The sequence below is a fragment of the Odontesthes bonariensis genome, chromosome 17 (assembly GCF_027942865.1).
Source record: "Odontesthes bonariensis isolate fOdoBon6 chromosome 17, fOdoBon6.hap1, whole genome shotgun sequence".
In the NCBI taxonomy this organism is placed as follows: domain Eukaryota; kingdom Metazoa; phylum Chordata; class Actinopteri; order Atheriniformes; family Atherinopsidae; genus Odontesthes; species Odontesthes bonariensis.
The window spans coordinates 12,262,049-12,281,249 of record NC_134522.1 but is presented as its reverse complement, the minus strand read 5'-3'; the positions used below and the strand labels follow the sequence as shown (position 1 = coordinate 12,281,249).

At 40.6% G+C, this 19,201-nt stretch overlaps 1 protein-coding gene across 3 annotated transcripts; it reads left to right on the top strand.

The window, feature by feature from the left end:
* Positions 1-4,626: 4,626 nt before the first annotated feature.
* ppp2r5ca (protein phosphatase 2, regulatory subunit B', gamma a) lies at positions 4,627-18,146 on the top strand. 3 transcript variants are annotated; one of them, XM_075448911.1, is made up of 14 exons: positions 4,627-4,828; positions 9,547-9,746; positions 10,890-11,000; positions 11,163-11,255; positions 11,388-11,518; positions 11,641-11,700; positions 11,842-11,950; positions 12,274-12,327; positions 12,579-12,749; positions 13,188-13,315; positions 13,787-13,888; positions 14,058-14,130; positions 14,997-15,113; positions 15,697-18,146. In XM_075448911.1, exons 1-14 carry the CDS (start codon positions 4,735-4,737, stop codon positions 15,829-15,831), a joined length of 1,578 nt encoding a protein of 525 aa, XP_075305026.1. In that variant the 5' UTR covers positions 4,627-4,734; the 3' UTR covers positions 15,832-18,146. The 3 variants fall into 3 exon arrangements, with proteins under 3 accessions (XP_075305026.1, XP_075305028.1, XP_075305027.1); XM_075448913.1 differs by having other exon boundaries at positions 15,032-15,113; positions 15,697-15,784; XM_075448912.1 differs by lacking the exon at positions 14,997-15,113 and having other exon boundaries at positions 4,629-4,828.
* Positions 18,147-19,201: the final 1,055 nt, after the last annotated feature.

Below are 19,201 nucleotides of genomic sequence, written 5' to 3'. Positions count from 1 at the left end.
CATAAGCTTATGTTATAACACAGTCTGGCACTGAAACATGAATGACTGTGAGGGGAGATTTTAGTGATCATGGAACAGCAAACTAAACCTTAATTTACCAAGCAGGCTGCACTGTCAGTGTTTTTGTTTATCGTTGTGATTGACTGAATTAGTACATATCATAATGAGAGACGGTGAGGCTGAGGTTTGAACATCTGCATCAATCTTTCATAGCTTCTTTGTTTACACACAGCATTACTAGCAGGATCTGGCCTAAGTGGTTTCCTGTAAACTATACCCTGCCATACTTTGTTCTCATACCTGCACAAAGCTGGGGGACACTATAGCTGTGTACAAAGTGTTGGATGGATGCACATCCACAGTTCATTGTTCATTTCATGACAATAAGAAAGAGAGTGGATGAATAAAGACCCCCTCAGTGGTCTCTTTGAGAAAACATACATAGTGACAGAAGGGTCTTAAATGTCATAAGAATATTTTAGACCTTACAGACACTGTTCTTTGATTTTATATTGTATTCTTGGAGGTACGAGGCTCATTTTTAGAGATTTTTTATTTTTTTTTTAACTTTAGAGATTGACTATATATATTGCAGTTAACGTCCATAACCTTTAGATTTTAAACTGAGATAGATATACAAAGTACTTTTAAACATAGGAGAGAGCTATTGGTCAGTTTTTGGACGGATTGGAGGATGAACCAGTAGCAATATCGGTAATGGTTATTGTTATAGATAATTGTACAAGCAAAAAGTTTTTGTTATAAAAAAGATCACATGTGGTGTGTATACATCACCCTGGATTTCAGGACAGTGAGGCGGACATTTTGTTTGGCACTACATTTTTATCATGTTGAACACAAAAAGCAGTGTACAGAAGATGTACACTATGGATCCACACAGACCATCATGCCCTGCACACTGAAGCCAATGGTGCACACTGAAGCCGCGAGCCAATGGTACCCGCGAACATTAGCTACCACTAGCTGGCGCTAATCTTCACAGCTCAGATTTTTTCCGTTTTCTTACCCCTGTAGAATGTCTGGTAATTAAGAAAAATAATACCACTCATAATCATACTCAACCGTTAAGTGTTCATCTTCTTTCTGCCTGAGAAGCAGGAGTTAAGGAATAAATGGTAACGTGTGCAGGAAGCGTATTTGGAGAATAAAGAAATTGTACTTTCTGACTTACGATTTATTAGGGCATTGTTTTTCACTTTTAAAAATATGTTAACTTTGTGTAATTCTTATGCTTTTGTCAAATCTCTATATGTGAAGTGTATTGTAACTGTGCTGATGCTGTTGTCTTAGCCAGGATGCTCCGAAAAATGATCACCGATCTCAGTGAGACTTTTCCTGCTGAGAGAAAGGCAATAATAAACATAATCATAATGATAATTATAAGGATTATAAAGTTAGAGCTGCTGTCAGTGCTTGTGTAGGTCGATACAGTCCATATCAGCATTCTATAGAGAGATATCACATTTTCTCATCCAAAAACAGCACATTATGTTGTCCATTATTTCAGATTTGGTCAGTATGTATCTTGCCAGTGTTTGTTTATGCAACGTGTAACTGTGAATGAATGGCACGTAATTATAAAGCTGCATTCAAAAAGTGTCCAAAAAGCATCTAGCCATCTAGCCCAGCACATAAGTGAGTTTCTATATTTCATGAACACTATAAAGGGAATGAGCACAGCACTTGTGTTCAGTTCATTGATTAACATACAAGATCATGTGCGAGCTCATGTGACTGTTTATTACTCTTTACCTTTTGTTTGCAGCTGGCCTGGTTGGCATTACATCATCGTTTTCAAGACACTGTTATCCTTAAAATGATAATGCGAAACGTATGAGCAAAGTCGACAATATTCAAGAAAAGCTGAGGGTTTAACCTCACAAACAGTTTTTGTTTCATGTTTCCAAGTTCCTCAAATGCTGTGAAATGCAAAGTTTTAATAGACTGTGCAGTTTTTTTTAGAAAACTTTCAGGTTTTTAGAGGATGTTTTGGAATGAAGCAAAAGGTCTGAATGGGTTAAGGTGTCTTGGTGTCTGTGTCTGTTTCCCTGAGACAGTCATCCCAACTAAAAGGAGCTCTAACTGCGACATTATACATACACACCCCTAAACCTTTCAAATGTCAGTTTTAAAGCCTTGTTTCACACTTAATGTATTTATTTGAATCCACTTCATTACAATATTCTATTACACACAGTGTTTACGGTGTATCACGATATTCACCATCTACATTAGCGAGTGGCCCTTTCACCACAATTTTTTTGCTCTCCTTAGTCCATACAAGTGGCACATTTGTGTGTGCAGTTTATTTTCTCTGTATTTTGTGCACATGAAAGTGTTTTTTTTAATGACAGATTGTACTAGTATCACACATCTTAGTTGTAGGTCAAATATGACACCTTCAGAATACTCTTTTTGTCTTCGATGTCCAAGGACCACAGCTTTGTAGTCTTTGAACCTGGTATGGGCAAAATGTTGTCAGTCGGACAATAATGCATGTTTGATGAAGAGGATTAAACAGTATGTTCTGCCAGGTAATAGTTAAACATTTAGTGATGGGTTTGTGTTTCCAAAGCATCTTGGTTCAAATCTTTAGCTTTTGCTGCCATCTGCTGGCTAAAAATGGAAAGGTTGTTACTTGTTTGGTTATAATGTTCACCTTCTTATGGACTTTAGGTATAAAACTTTATTTAGGTGAAACTGTTGCATTATTTATTTTATCTATAAGTATTCATCAACAAACCCATGAAATGACCATAATCCATAACTGACCTCCCTATATTACTTATGACTTGTATGCTACCCAAGCACGGCTGTTTAGATGGATTTGTTATGATGTCACATCAGTAAGAAAATACAGCATATGACCAATCATAGATATTTGTTAATTAAGACACTAAGAAGACCCCTGTGGATAATATGTAGCTGTGTAGACTTTTACTCAGCCAATAAGATGTAAGTGGCAGCTTTCAGAAAATACTGCTGTCTGTTGTCATGGCTGTGGAATGTAATGGCACCTCTTGGAAAGGCTTTGGCCCCTCAGTGAGAGAATGCTAAGAGTGAGAACTGTGGTACACTTGCTGCCCAATCCTCTCCTGTCTTCACTGATATCCTGTTTCCCTGCACCTAATTGTTTTGGCCTTTCCTCTGTGTCATGTGGTTCATTAATTCCCACTTGTATGCTTAGGCAGAAAAGAAAGAAAGACAAAGGGTTAATTGGAAAAACATAAATGAATCTTTTATATGAAGATATTTTTCCACCAGACTATTTGCAGCCCAGTTTGTTATTTGAACAACCTTTAATTGTCACCGGGATGTGGTGCTAGATGAGTGATAGGTTCAGATACAGATGAATACTGTACATCATAGCCTTTTCGGTGGATTCCTCATCACATTTCAATTATCACTTGTTTGAAAACAGCGCAGTTCCTTACTTTATGTATGACTATAAAACTGGTTTTGTGAGCCTTGCTGTTGTGAAAAGTCGGGTCTGTCTTGTGGTGTGAATGTGGTTTCACTGCGTCCTCGGATGAATCACATGAAAAGGACAGCAACTTCATTATGTAAAGATGAAATGCAGATTAGTCATTCAGCATCTTCAAGTATTACATATGCTGGAAACATTCTTGAAGTAATTACTCACCACTGAGTTTGTCACAATAACCCTCGCCAATAAAATAAGCAGAATGTGGAAATTTTTAGAATGACTTGCGACGTGTATTATTAATCTGTCATTTTTGTGTTTGACTGATCAGATAACATTACAACAGGCTGTGTGGAGCTGCATTAGCTTCCTGTGAATTAGATTTTCTGTCAGCTTACTTTCATTTCCTGTTTACAGCTAATTTTGCATAGCATGTGGACGTCACTTACAATAACAAAACGCTGCATATTCCACCGTTGCTCAGAACACTGTGTAAGTCATGAAACCTGCGGTCTTTGCAGTGGCTCAGTTTTGTTCAAATTGCAACCATCTGTTTTATGTGTTTTTAAACTTTTATTCAACACTGGATCAAATAATCATGTTATACACAAGGTCTTTCATCTTGTGTAGTGAACATTTCCAGCACAGTTTTCCCTGAATTTCTGTGGCTCTTTTTGCTGGAGGCCACTGGAGTAACTCAGTTGTCCTATCTTCATGTGGTTTCTTCTTGTGTTTGTTCATCATTGGATCCAAAGATTTGAGGCCCCTCTGACCCTCTTTCCCCCCCTCTCTTTGATAAAGATCGGAAAAAAAAGATGACAATGAAAGACTTAGAAGATTCAGCCAGGGCCTCACTCTCACTGAGCTCGCTCAGTAAGTTATATACAGCTGCTTATCCTAAGTCCGATTATATTGAAACCCCAGCTAATGGCAAAACTGTGGAAAAAGACTTAAGTCAATCTGATCTAAAATCTGTAGCGGGGCCTGCCTTGCACAGCGCCACCAGAGACCTGTGAGTGGAAAGGAGGAGCCAGACTGAAAATTCCAGTGAACGACCCGCCCCCTGTTCGCCCTCTCATCCAATCACGCTCCCTTTCTCACAGCGTTCTGTGCCCCTATTGCTCCGCAGATATGTGAGCTCAGCCAATCAGCCAGCTCCCCAGTTGCTTACATCACTAACTAGCCAGTTCCCTCCAGCAGCAGAGAGCTTCATTTTCTGATCTGCTTTTGTGCTAAAATGGAGGCTGGCCTCTCGCCCTGAGTGGATTGCCTTCCTGGTTGAGGTTTAGATGTTGACATGCAATAAATCTGGAGACAGGATGGTTGTGGATGCACCAAATTCCAATGGGCCTTTTCAGCCGGTGGCTCTTATGCACTTCAGAGGTATGTGAAGACAAATTATTCTTCCTATAATGTCCTAGGGAATTACGAGCAGAGAGAGCTGTGTGTTGCTGTGCTCCTGTTCCCCTCCACTGGTAACTGCCTGGTTAGTCAGCATTCAGCCGTTTCAGATAAGATCCCTGCTTCTTTCTTTTGGAAAGCACTTTTGTTGTATTTGAAAGGAAACTAAGAGATGCTTGTCTGTAATGCCTTTGTGCATAACTGTGGGGCACAGAAGCTACCTAAAAAATCTGGTTTTACTAGCTAGCAGCTCCCTGCCCATCCCCCCGCTGAGCTAGTGATGTCAAAGGAAGTGAGGTCATAGCCAAGGGAAGGGTCTCTTTTCCTATAGTTTTTCCATTTTAATTGACTGAAATGGCGTTATTCTGTGTTTTTTGTGCACACGATAATGGTAGCTGATGTTGGAAAACTTTCCAGGAATCCAGTGCCTGTTTTCTTCATTTCCCTCTTAGCAGATCTACTCAGCCCAGCAATTTTGTCACACTCCAGTTCATCTGGGCACAAATTGGTCATAGTGTGTAGGCTGAGGACAGCCACTTCTCAGCAGAAGCAGCAGCAGCCCCCCTTTTTTTTTTTTTTGTTCTTGCTGTCTTCCTGCCAGTGTCACGCTAAGGCACCTTTTCAGATGTTTTTCTCCAAACAAGAAACCTAAAGAAGTTAGAGGCCATCTCATGAGTGCATCTTTTTCAGTGAAGCTCTGCTGTCAATAAGAGCCAGCCATCTTTGTCAACGCGGAGCAGTGATGTTTTCAGGATTACGACATCAGACTCTGCCTCTGAATGCATGTACAATGTACTCAGTCATGTTTGAAAAGCCCAGCTTGTTGCTCCTGTAGTTGGGTGCTGCCCGGCATCAGATGAAACCCCGGGCAATTATTGATTACACTCTATTGAGCCATAGATGCGACTGCCTTGAATGACAACCCAGTGTTGGGGAACAATTATTCTCACTCTGCCTCACTCTTAGTGTTCGGCATGTTCAGACCAAATGTCTTGTATGCCGACCCTCACAAAGTGAGTCCAGTTTAACCAGACTGTACTCTGTACCCCGCATCCTCATAATGAGCATCTTTGTATGCACATGCGTATGCAAAGGATACTAGCATCCGTTTGTGTTTTGTTTAGTCAAATTAACTCCGCTTTACACATACAACATGCATTTTTAAGAGTGCATATGTATTCACTCTTCATGAATTACAGACACCCTTTAGTTTTGCCTTTAGATCTAATTGCATCCCGTGTTTTTATGTTGTCACAATTTATTTATTTATTTTAGACAGTATGTATCACCAAAGACTTATTTTAGCAGCAGGTATGAATCGATTCTTGGAGTCTTTTCTTTTTTTCCCTCCCTGCTGTCGGTTTCTCAGAAACACAGTCTCAATGCCGAGCACCGTGACTACCTGCAGAAGTCACAGTGGAAGTTTAAGAATGTTTCTCAAGTTTGGCATTTTCCAAACAAAACATAGGACAGGATCCAGATATTCCTTTCAAACCCAGAATACATTCTCAATTGTTTTTGTTGCAATGCACTCAAAACACATTTTTCACGGCTGACGTGCATTCAAATCTGACGTGCATTCTCTGCATGGTTATGAATAGTGCCTGGCCGTGTTTATATTGATCACTGACATATTGACAATAAAGCAGGTCGTCAAAGCAGTCTCGGTGCCAGATTAGCAGCTGTTCATTTGACCCACTTATAAGGAGAAAAAGTAAAAACTGCTTTTTGTGTGACTCTGTCTTCTTAATAATTATATTTAATTTGAACGGGTGGGGGGCTGTAAGATTAAGATGAATCTCTCTCTGTTCTCCACATAGTGTGTGTGTGTGTGTGTGTGTGTGTGACTGCGCATGCCAGCTTCCCACCCAAGCCTTGAATGAATTACATTATAGAAGTCACATTGTGCATACATCAATTTTTGGAATCACAACACTGGGCCTTTATCTGTTGCACAACGACCCACTGGGTATTTTAGGAGTGTAACAAACCTTTATCACACACGCAGACAAACTTATGTAATGGAACCTACTTAAGTCTGACATGGTCAGAGGTGCAAAGCATGGCACCATGTTCCTGTCCAGCTTAACATCCCACTGCAGCCCGGACTACTGTACATTGCTTTGAACCTTGCGGTAAAAAGGATTTCAGTTAACCTAACTCGGCATCAGTCTGAGGAATACACTTTGGAAACCAATTATTTGTTGCTTTTGACTGGATAATAACATCTATGCAGATTGACGTGTGAAACAAACCACTGCCTCACCAGCGACTGCCCTCTTGGATGTCTAATCTTTATAGACCTGGCTGATAATGGCAGCTCACACACACACACACACACACACACACACACATGTACCCTCGCCTCTGGAATTCCCAGCTTCTAACTGTCATCAAGATAAATTGGCTAACTTGAAACTGACACTGCAGAAGTGTATGTGTGTCTGAGCCAAGTCTCCTTTATGTCTGAATAGGAGATCTCTCTCCTTACCACGAATCGGCAGATTCGTGGTAAGGATGTTTGCAGGAATGCCATGTCTGTGTGTGCGTTTGCAAATGCGTTCGCCCTCCTCGACTCTGTACGTTAGCCTTTGACGCTCTTGTGCACATTCACTAAAAAGGGAATGAGTGAATAGGTTTTGCTGCCTGTTTGACTCCTTAGTTACTTCTTTACCCGATTGTTTTCTTATGAATCACACAGCTGTAGCTGCATTTCTAGAACTTTGTTTCAAATGGGATAATTCATTTCAATCTTCCAACATAATCGTAAGATCAATTACAAATAATTTTAATGTAGAGTTATTTGGTTAGATTTCTGCTTGGAAATAGTGTCTCTGCTGTGCTCTGCTTTCTCATATCAGTTGGTTATTTATACCTTTTCCCCATTGAGTCAAATTCATAAATCCTCATTTGTTTCACAACCTAATTTGCTTATCTCAGTAATTGTGTGCATTCTGCCCACAGGTTACAATACAGTGAAGCAGGAGGAATGGGTCCCCCCCCTCTGTGATGTATTTACCATATCCATATCATCAACATCCTCATCATGTGCATACAGTGTCCGAGCCTAGGTGCCCTTCCTGATTAGTTATTATGTGGTTTGTCATGGTTTGCGTCCACAAAGGGTGCAAGGGCTATCTTGTTTTTCATGTAGCCCTATTTTAGATGGCGTAACGAAAGAGCAGGATTACATTTAAGTGTTATAAATCTGTCCACAAGAGAGAACTCTGACTGAGGAAATCCATCAGAACCCTGATGTACAGCTACTGTAGCGTGTCATGGTCTTTGCGTATATGTGTCTAGGCAGTGATAACTAACACTGAGTGCTCTTGTCTTCCATCTGATACAGAACATACCTAACCAGCAGTGGCACCAATCATGGCGTAGATTTGCTTACAGAATTTTTTTATCTAATTTGGCTAAATCTGCTTTAATTCGAATGAGAACGAGTTGATTCGACAGACCCCTCATCGGTGTCACACGCGACTGTTTCTGATCGTGCATCACCTGAGTTTAGTTGAAGAACATCTTTATTGTGTCTCTGTAAATTTCCCCTAAAAGTACCGCTCGCTACATTTTGAAATGGAACGCAGAAAACAGGTAACTGATTATGAAGACTGAAAATTTCCATGTTTAGAGTGAGCATTTGAATGTTGCCAGTGTGTCATTTAGGAGGCGTTACGGAAACACGTCTTTTCTTTTTCTATTGTGAACGAGGACCGCACCAAGAGGTTTAAGTGAGTCATGTTGAGCTTAAAGCAAGTACTCAGTGTTATGAGACCAGCTTTGGAGGTTATGTCCTGAGTCAGGTGAACCTGGCTTAAAAAAGTTCTACCTTTTAACTGATTATTAGTAACACTACCTAACTGGGGAGTTGCAGGACACGCACAACCTACTCGTGTTTTTGTGCTCGGTCTTTTATTCTCATACCCTGTTGATATTTTGCGAATAATAGAACACAGATTAGATAATCGACGACTGTGTCATGAAAGCCGAGCTTATGTTGAGCTTGTTTTCCAGTACACACCTCTGCAATGGTAGCGCTGAGCCTCAGAGAACAGAAACGGGCCACATCAAAGTTAAGTCGCATAACTACATAATTATGGTGTGATTGTGTGTTATTACTGCACCACATGAGTTGGTAGGAATTTAGAGTGTTGTGAATGGTTGTTTCCTTCTTGTGTTGTCATGTGTGAAGTGCTCACTCCGGCGGAGATGGTTTGTTAATGGGCCTGTGCTCCTGAGTGTTCAGGTGGAAATGAGGCAAAGTGGGGAGTCGTCGGACCACAGTGGGCTCATACAGTGGCCAGCCAGGTTGCCTTTGAAAATAAACCCTCTTTTGTGTGTGCGTGTGTGTGAGAGAGAACTGTAACTGTTCATCTAGGTCTCAAGTCCTCTTCTTCTACACCATCTTTTATCCTCCCCGCTTTGCTCCAACCAACTCAGCCCCTGTCTCAGTACACCAAGCCTCCATCACCCATTTGCGAGTCTTCATCACTTTCTTGTAGCTTCATATTTCTTGCCGTTTTAACTGTCATTCTTGACATTTCGACGGTACCTTCATTTCCATTGTGACCTTTCCCTCTTTGAAACATACTTGTAAATTCTCAACTGTCTTATCACGCCTTCAGCTCTCTGTTAGCCCTCAAAGCCACCTCACCCCCTTTTCTTTTCTTTTTTTTCTCTCCATCTTTGCTTAGATGTGGCCCCTGCAGAACAGGAGAAGCTCTTCATCCAGAAGCTGCGGCAGTGCTGCGTTCTTTTCGACTTCCTGTCCGACCCTTTGAGTGACCTGAAATGGAAGGAAGTGAAGCGGGCGGCCCTGAGCGAGATGGTGGAGTACATCACCCACAATAGGAATGTCATCACAGAGCCCATCTACCCGGAGGTGGTGCACATGGTCAGTAGAGTGGGAGGCAGGTCAAGTCTGCATTTGAGTCCGAGGCTGAGAACATGGGCGGCGCTGTGGAGCCAGGTGGAGGAGGAGTGAGGGAAAAGAGCAGAGAGTTCTCTGTTAACAGAGGGCTAGTGTCTCTACTGATGCTTGTGATCAGTTTTCCTCCGTTTGTTTTTAGGGTTCCGTGCACTCCCACACCTCCCCAGTAAATGAAGTTGTTTGATTCAGTCAGTTATATTTAGAGAATTTTTTTCACAGGACATATTGCTCCAGTTTCTCAGACGAATGTTTTTCTGAAAGTAAGGATGCGAAATGTTGTTATTTAGCAACTGAAACTGAAAGCTGTTTGCTTTTTGACCCACTAAAGGTTTATGTACTTCATTTGATTATTTTTTTTTCCTACTTTCTCACATTTTATAACTAATGAATGTATTGATAAGACAATCATTCAGCCCTGAACTTGACCAAGTTGTCCGAGGAGCATTTGACATTTTCAGCGGCTGTCGCAGTTTGTGTTCAATTAAAGCACGATTTTTATCAGAGATGTTTTGCAACATCGCAATCATCAGTGTGCAGCAATATGAAAATCTGGCGAGCGGTTCTCCTCCCTCTGACTCAACGACCTGCTTGTCCTCGCGGCATTTCCATTTACAGTTTCCACTGAGGAGTTAATGCACAGCCAAATTCTCAGCCTATAATGTGTTGAAGTGTAGCACAGCCAAGAGTGGTTGATCTACCTTGTAGCTTTTCTTTTCAAACAAGGCTCTTAGTGTTTTAGCAGGCCACCTGCACTGTCCCATGATCTGCCTGGCAGGGAACGGCAGCCCACAGGGAAGTCAGTTGACACTTTGAGAGACCAGAAACACAAGACACTCGGATTATTGTGGGCCAAACCCTCGGAGGAATAGTTGCGAGGACAAAATAAACATTAACCTAAAATAATATTTTTTTTTTTTAGGTCAGGCTTCTTTTTTTTTTCTGAAAATATCTGTAGGTAGACATCACGCCACTTTTCTGTTTGAAATGGTTGATTTGGTAACCCGAAGAAGTTGTCGGTGTTTCAGTCAAACAAAACAACGATCGGGTGTCGATCTAAATGGGCTCAAACATTCGACGTATTCATTTCTTTCACTTCCCTTCTTTTAGTTTGCTATCAACATGTTCAGGACGTTGCCTCCTTCGTCCAACCCTACCGGAGCGGAGTTTGATCCAGAAGAGGATGAGCCAACACTAGAAGCTGCGTGGCCCCACCTACAGGTTGATTATTTTAAACATTCAGCATATCTGGAGCACGGTTTTAAAAATGGCTCTCCTTAACTTAGAGGAGAGCGAGTGTTTTTAGGGCTTGGCTTTACCAGAGCTCCTGTCTGTGTAATTCCCTCCCAACATTCACATCCGTCTCTCTATTTTCCCTTGCAGCTCGTCTATGAATTTTTCCTTAGGTTTTTAGAATCATCTGACTTCCAGCCTAACATAGCAAAGAAGTACATTGACCAGAAATTTGTTATGCAGGTAAGAACTCTACTGGAACAAATAAAATGCATAAAAGCTCTCTTAAAAAGCCGATATGTGATTTAAAAGGGAAAAACTGTAGAGTGGCCTGACGGGCGGTGTTAATAATGTTTCACTGTTCATGCGTTGCAGCTCCTAGATCTATTTGACAGTGAGGATCCCAGAGAGAGAGACTTCCTGAAAACCACTCTCCACAGGATCTATGGAAAGTTTCTGGGGCTGAGGGCGTACATCAGAAAACAGATCAATAACATTTTCTATAGGTCAGTGCTGCTGTCCCGCTGCCCCACATGTGGCCAAACATGTTTGTCAAAAACAAGCAGTCGATGTGCTGTATAAATCCCTTATTTTGTTCATTTCGTTCACAAGTCTGTGGTTCTTACAGGTTTATCTACGAGACTGAGCACCATAATGGTATAGCTGAACTTCTGGAAATACTTGGAAGGTATGGATCTTTGCTAAAGTCTGTGAATGCAGCCATTGGGCGAGAAATGTATTTGATTCCTTTCCAGCTGTTTAATAATGACAGATTGTTTTACAGAGCTTCTGAAAGCTTTTCTTGTTTTTGTTTTTTTTCTCCAAACAGCATAATCAACGGGTTTGCCTTACCACTAAAAGAGGAGCACAAGATTTTCCTGTTGAAGGTTTTATTGCCTCTGCACAAAGTCAAATCACTCAGTGTCTACCATCCACAGGTATGTTTTCAGTTAATAATGAAGCACGAGAATCTTATTTTGGAATCTTTTTTTTTTCACTTTAACCCGTACGGCTCGAAGTCACAGCTTTTAAATGATGTGCGACTTGCATGCTTTTTCCACAATTTGCTTGGATTTTCTCGTACAAACTTGCCTTGCATGCCCTCCCGCCCCTCTCATTTCAATTCGCAATACTTTTTCCAGCCAGGTTCTTACCCCGGGCCTTTAGCGTCCCACCCCCCTGCAGTGCTGCCGTTGGTTTACTTGTGCATGAATTCAAATAGTTTAGCGGTTCACTGACGGTATTTGTTTGTGTTTTGCAGCTGGCTTACTGTGTGGTGCAGTTTTTGGAAAAGGACAGCACTCTAACTGAGCCGGTACGTCATATAAAATCTTAGACTGTGTTTCGTTTGATTTGTTTTCATTTATTTTTCCCTATACAGTGTTTATATTTATTTTTTTCATATATATCGATTGTGGCAGTCTTGAAATCAGATCGTGTTAATTTTTAAATTTCACTGCATGTTGCACAAACTATGCATGTGACAAAGAAAGAAGGTTGAATCTTGATTCTTTTTCACTGTTTTCCTTGATTTGTGATTGTTATCCTCCCTCCTCATCCCATTAGGTGGTAATGGCTCTACTAAAGTACTGGCCAAAGACTCACAGTCCCAAGGAGGTGATGTTCCTTAATGAGTTGGAGGAGATCTTGGATGTCATCGAGCCCTCAGAGTTTGTTAAGGTGCAGGAGCCTCTCTTCAGACAGCTGGCTAAGTGTGTGTCCAGCCCGCACTTTCAGGTACTGGATGAATGATTGTAATCTGATCTACTTTATAACAACTCGGACTGCAAATGCAGTGGCTGCAACTGCTGATCTTAATTTGGTCTGTGATCTGCTTTGTAGAGTTTGTGTGATTTTTTGAATTGAGCAAAGAAGAGCACTGTTAAAATGTCCTTCTCCGCTTGGATCAAAGTGTGATTGGTTGCGACGCAATTGGGACAATGTTCGTTGGACACGCTGTATATCTTGGAAGTGAAGCCTAATTTTTTTTATGGTGGATCGGGATCATTTAAACAAAATTTAGACCCACAACTCTCAATCAGAACTTTTGAGAATATAATCAGAACGACAGCAGGCTGCAGAGATTTGAAGCAAAAGATTCTTACATCATCATTTCGCCCACCCTTCCTTCTCCATGCATGTCCAACTGAATTGCCGTATATGTTTCGTTTTCAGGTGGCAGAGAGAGCTCTGTACTACTGGAACAACGAGTATATCATGAGTCTGATCAGCGATAACGCAGCGAAGATTTTGCCAATTATGTTTCCCGCTCTGTACCGCAACTCAAAGACGCACTGGAACAAGTAAGCTTCTCACGTTTAGCATATCAGCACAAGCTGCGGTGATGTTGGGAAAGGCTGTCTTTGAACTGTACACTGCACTCCACACCACTGTGACACTACCTGACAAAATAGTTCACATAGTGTTCTCATGGGGGTTATACGTGTTTGAGCACAGTCACAGAATGTCCTTTTCTGACGACCGGTGAGACACCTGACGTTTGTCTGTAGGAGTCGGCTCATCATCGTGCCCTATAATTCACAATTTTTAAACTAGGTCGCCTGCAGCTTTAAATAGCCTCTATGGCTTCTTAATCTGAATATCTGTCTTGAACATGTCTGAAGATTTAAGCTGCTTTACACTAAACATAGAATATAGTGTTCTACAAAGTGGCAAATGTTTTGTTTAGTGGGGCGAAAAACCTGGTCTGTACAATTTTTGCTTGTATTTGCAAAGATTCGACTCACCAACTTTGCCCGTGTGTGTGCTCACAGGACCATCCACGGCCTCATCTACAACGCTCTAAAGCTTTTCATGGAGATGAATCAGAAGCTCTTCGATGACTGCACACAGCAGTTTAGGGCGGAGAAAAATAAGTATGCAACAAAGTCTTTTCTCCCAGTCATTTATTTATTTCTTTTTTTTGTTGTTGGCGCTTAATTGCAGTCGGCCTTAACGCTGTGGCCGGGTTGTTGTGTTGGATGTCACCTCAGTCAGTGGAGCGGAACAGATAAGTGACAGGAGTTGTGGTGCTTTGTCAAACAGGGAGAAGGCGAAATCAAAAGAACGTGAAGAGGCTTGGATCAAGATTGAGAACCTCGCAAAATCGAATCCACAGGTGAGCAGTCTTTCCAAAGAGCTTCCGAGGCTGAAGAGATGAATTATCAGTGATCAGTGATGTTTTTTTTGTTTTTTTTTTTAAAGGAATATAAAGAAATGAATTAGATTTCTATTTCCTCCTAAAGTAGTCCCATCACCAGTTTGGAATCATTGTTAAAGATGGTTGCTGAGTGAGGATCATGCAACAAGTTGTGTATTTCAACACTGAGACGTGGCATAAATTTATTTGTTCAGATTCAGTGTTTGAAGTTTGAACAGACGATGTTTAACTGTCCAAATGCTTTTGACTGAGACTTAGTTTCTCTTGTTTTCCTTTCCCCGTCTAGATTAGCTTAGACTGTGTGTTTTATACGCTTAACTTGACTTTTGTGCAGTCATACTCAGCTGCCAAGCGTGTTAAGTAACACCAGTGAGCTGTAGATGGGTTTTTATTATGGAAAGGAATCTTTTTCACCTTTTTTTGAGATTGAGGCAAACTGTTTTCAGTCTCTCTGTGCGAAGCCAAGAGGCAACAGTTTTGCCATCTAAACCCAGCAAGCGGATAGACATATCCAGAAAACTAAGCCAAAAGGACACACTGTGACATTTCCACACCATCAGGGATCAGTGTTACCTTGCTGACGTGACGTAAAATCTTTGATTCGGAGCCGTGGTGGCCCCAGAAATCTCAGATTGTTGACTGTAATTTTTAGTAAGTAAGAATTGAAAATGTTTCAGCCACTGGGATTCTTGCCCTGCAGTAAAAATCAACACTAGGAAAACTTCTTCTTTGCATGCGACTGAAAGTATTTTCTCCATTTTTTTGTTGTTGTTTTTTTCTTTGTTTTTCTTTGTTTTTCTTTGTTTCCCTTTCTTTCAACATAGTTCTATGTAAATGTTGATTCCTCTGACCTCAATAGTCCTGTAGCTATGGAGACGGATGTCCTTTTGATAGAAGATGTTCAGAGGTTAAAAAAGACAGTTGAGGAGGGCGCAACTCAGGTAAACCTGACTTTCTCTCTGTCACCATTTCCTCTCATTATTGCTCTATGACTTGATTGGTAAAAGATACGTCTCCTAATCAAGCTGCCATCACTGATTTATGAAAAATATAGCTTTATCTTTAACAACGACACAATGCTATCTTTATTATCCCACGAGCGTTGGAACAAATCTAGCCGTGGACTAAAACCTGGAATTAAGAGCTTTCTCATTCATTTAACTGCTTCCCTTTGCATGTTGTCTTAGTTGTATGGAGCTTCAAAGGGTTGGGTTCCAGGTCAATGAAGTTATAATACTAGATATTGACCAAAGTAAATTGCCTCAGCTCAGTTATGTATTAATTTGATCTCGCAATAACCTCCCTAATTGCAGCCATCTTTGGGGCTCTGTAACTGTAGTTAAGGATGTTGGCCTGAATAACTATGTTGGTTTTCATAATTTTTTTGGTTTGCTACATGATGAGTGCATCATGTTCAAACTCATTTTTTGATTTCTCACAGTCAATTAAAACAGGGAGAGTGTAACATGTCAGAAGACTGTGTGAACCCCGATGATAACGGACTTCCCTCTGTCCATCCCGCAGTTGCAGCATGAACAACGAAAAGAGCGGCCCATGGTGCGGCGCAAGTCTGATTTGCCTCAGGATATCTACACCACAAAAGCCTTGGAGTCCCACCGCAGAGCTGAAGAAATGTTGACCACCCATGATGGACTCTAGGCCCCACCCAGTTCCCCTTGTACCCTCGACAGCCATGGACATCTTCGCCCAGGTACCAGAATTACGCTGGTGAACCGTGCTGGGCTTTTCCATCCCTCTGCCGATCATCACTTTTCCTCAGAATCCTTAGTTTTTATTCATTCCTGCTGCCCAGTGCAGAAACCCTGTATCCATCAGCCACAGTTTTCTACTTTCTCAGGTTTTTTTCTTTCTTTGACGACAAGTGGGAGTGTATTTGTGTCTTTTAGCCCTTGTGGCATACAGTGTAGTTTCTCATCATTTTTCCTGTCCTTTCGCCTCCCCTTCTCCTTCCATCCTTCCGTGCGCTCACTGTAAATGAGGAACCTTGGAGTACAGACGGCACAAAACAGGTTCTCCATTCCTTCATGCAAGCATGTTCACAATGGATTGGCATGGAAAGAGGAACCGTTTGACTCACTGTCTAAGGATCGTCTCATGGTCTCGTCTCAGTTTTCTTCTCTTTCAAAGGGAACAAAAACAGACCTTATTGTTCAGATGAAAGAAAAGACTTTCATGTCATTGGTTTTCTTTGTTTTTACTCTAACAGACATCTTGTCAGTGCCAAGACTGTTGCGTTCTCTACGTTCGGTTCATGATTTTATCTGTAACTCTAGCAGGGACACCTGCCTTTTGTTTTTGGGTCGAGGTTCTTTGAAAGATTTTGGTTTTCAGCACACTTAAGACCACACTGGGGCCTGTTCTTAGCCTTGCAACGTCCAGGGAAGATGGCGAGGAAAGGGGAAGTTGTCCTGTGGACATCTCGACGCTTCCTCGTTTTATTGTTTTTTGTGCCATATGCCGCTCTTTTATGTGCTTGCTTCCTTCTGTTCCCTGGCAATATTTGAAAACCAGACCATAGCAATGCCTAGACAGTTCAAACAATGGTACTTGCTGAGTTTAGTAGCCTAGATGAACCTGAATGAGCAGGCGAGTGTATTTGCTGCGGTATTCAGCTGACTACTGAATAGAAAGATCGGGAGCAACAACGAAATAAAGAGGAATGATACATTTTTTTTTTTTTTTACTGTGTGAGGAGGTATAGATCTGAACTGTAAGAATATTTTCGGGGGGGAAACACTTATTTTTTTGTTTCTCTTTTGACACAGCGTGACTGAGTTGAGGCCTTTGCTCATTGAATATAAGGACGTACTAGTGTTGTATGCTATGAAGGCTTAAAATCCCCATTGAATAGAATGATCAAAGTCAAGATCTTGTATCTGCAGTAGCTGTACAGACTGTCATTAAATGACAGACAAATTACTTGAAGAGCTAAAAACAAAAAAAGTCCATTTTCTCAAAATGTTGAAGCGTAGCATGTTTGTGTTGCTACCGTCGCTAAGTTCAGTTTGCTTGGTTTGTGATTTTTTTTTTTTTTTTTTTTTTTTTTCTTACCTACCGTATTCCTCTCAGTGGGGATGATTTTTAAAAACTCTTTTTTTTTTTTTTTTTTTTTTTTTCTTCTGAGGTTGGAAACTTTTCCAGCCAGTACCATTGTTTAAACTATGGAGCTCCGCTAGATTTCTTCAAATGAACTGTTGTATTTTCTTTGTATCATCTTTGGAGGATGGTGAGGATGACACATTTTGGATTCTTTAAAAAAAAAAAAAAAAAAAAAAAAAAAAAAAGAATTAAAAACATAAAAGTTTCTTTCTTTGGCTGTTCAGAAAGCCCAGTGCTGAGAACGACTGGTATGAAACAGCCACACAAATACCAGATGCTGAAAATAAACTGACATTGTGACTTGGCTTGTATACTGTATTAATACTGTATTTGCTTGAATGCAAAAAAGATGTAAGTTAAAATTTACCATGTTAAACATGTACCTTTTACCCTGGAGGAATGCCATTCACCAAACTGATTTCTGTCGTCGCAGTCATTGCATTTATGAAACTGTCCAGCTTGCTGGGAGAGATGTCGTATTTAATTTTATGAATCCGAGTTGTTGGTTTCTTTTAGTGCTGAAAAAAGATGATTTAGAGATAATTTTGTGGCTTGTTCTCTTTCTGCAGGTCTCTTAATTTTAACACATTTATTTCCAAAACATGTTAACTTAAAGTGTCCTTTTGTATGTGACCTGTACTATATGAGTCATTTAATATTGTATATATGATTTACCTTGTTTCATGTAGTGTTATATATCTAGATTAATTTTGTACAAATTGTCCCTCTGTACAGAATAAAAACATCAATAGCAAGTGAAAGAAGTCAATCTGGCACGTACCGTCTTATTTTCCAGTTTTGGTTGTACTGATGAGATTTTATTTTTATTATTAAAATCTTTAAAGTTTCCTCCACCTCTTCTAAATAATTTACAACTGTTTATCCCCATCGTGTGGTCCTGTCACTGACATCGTGATGTAAACCTATGTAGAATAAATAAAGGTTCATCTGAATATATATTTTAAACCATGCATCCATTTTGGGTTTACTTAACATACTTAGAAAATTCAGGGGACAAAAAGGGGAAAAAGAGACCTCAGTGGGTTATTGATGGGCTCAACTTTTTGTAACTTAACCAAATTTGAAGAATTCGTACTAAATCATGTCGGTTCATAACTTCATTGCCGAAAACAAGCAAATTCTCTAACCAAAGCTTCTAAAACCTTATTGTATGTGTTTTATATTTAGTTATTCTTCATATCTGTGCTTGATGTTGCAGCACTTGTTACACACCAAAGCACCAGCTAAGTCCATTTGGACCTCATCTAACTGAAAGTCATTACTTAAATGCCTCTTAGTCACTTTTTGTTCATGAATAAAGATACTTGTTTATACTGAGCTATCATCTAATCATGTATGCGATGTGCTTTATTTGAGCCAGTACTCCTCGGCATGATGGGTATTTTGAGAAAAACAAAAGGGACAATTTTCCAACAATTATTGATTATAACAGTAAAGTTTTAAGCGTCTTTGAGATGCCGAGGCAGTAAAGCCAGTCAGAGCTCAAGTCGGGTTAAAGTGAGGCTAATTTAAGCAATAATTCCAACAACCAACAACGTTTTCTACTAAACGGTGTTTTATCCTCATTTGCTTTAACACACTGGTAATGTTACGCTCATGCAGCTATGAGACTACCGGCAGTGAGTTGCTATGGACACAAGGGGGTGGCAGATAATTGAAAATGAGCATGATAAAATTCACAGCCAAACATCTGTGATACCACTTCAAGCAGATGTAACCGCAGCATTATCACAGATGTGCAGGTGGCATCAGATCAGTGGCTGCACTCACAGCTGCTGTATGAATGCGGGGATCGAAAACACAAACACCATTCACTAAAGCACTCAGTCCCTCACTGTCTTTTGCTTTCCAGCAGCAACGTGACATGATGCCTACTGATTTCTGTTTT

Excerpts from the sequence above, each read along its gene's own strand:
- ppp2r5ca (XM_075448911.1), top strand. The coding sequence starts at position 4,735 with ATGTTGACATGCAATAAATCTGGAGACAGGATGGTTGTGGATGCACCA. Across the intron at positions 13,889-14,057 it reads TTTAGGGCGGAGAAAAATAA|GGAGAAGGCGAAATCAAAAG; the intron begins GTATGCAACAAA and ends TTTGTCAAACAG. Across the intron at positions 14,131-14,996 it reads TCGCAAAATCGAATCCACAG|TTCTATGTAAATGTTGATTC; the intron begins GTGAGCAGTCTT and ends CTTTCAACATAG.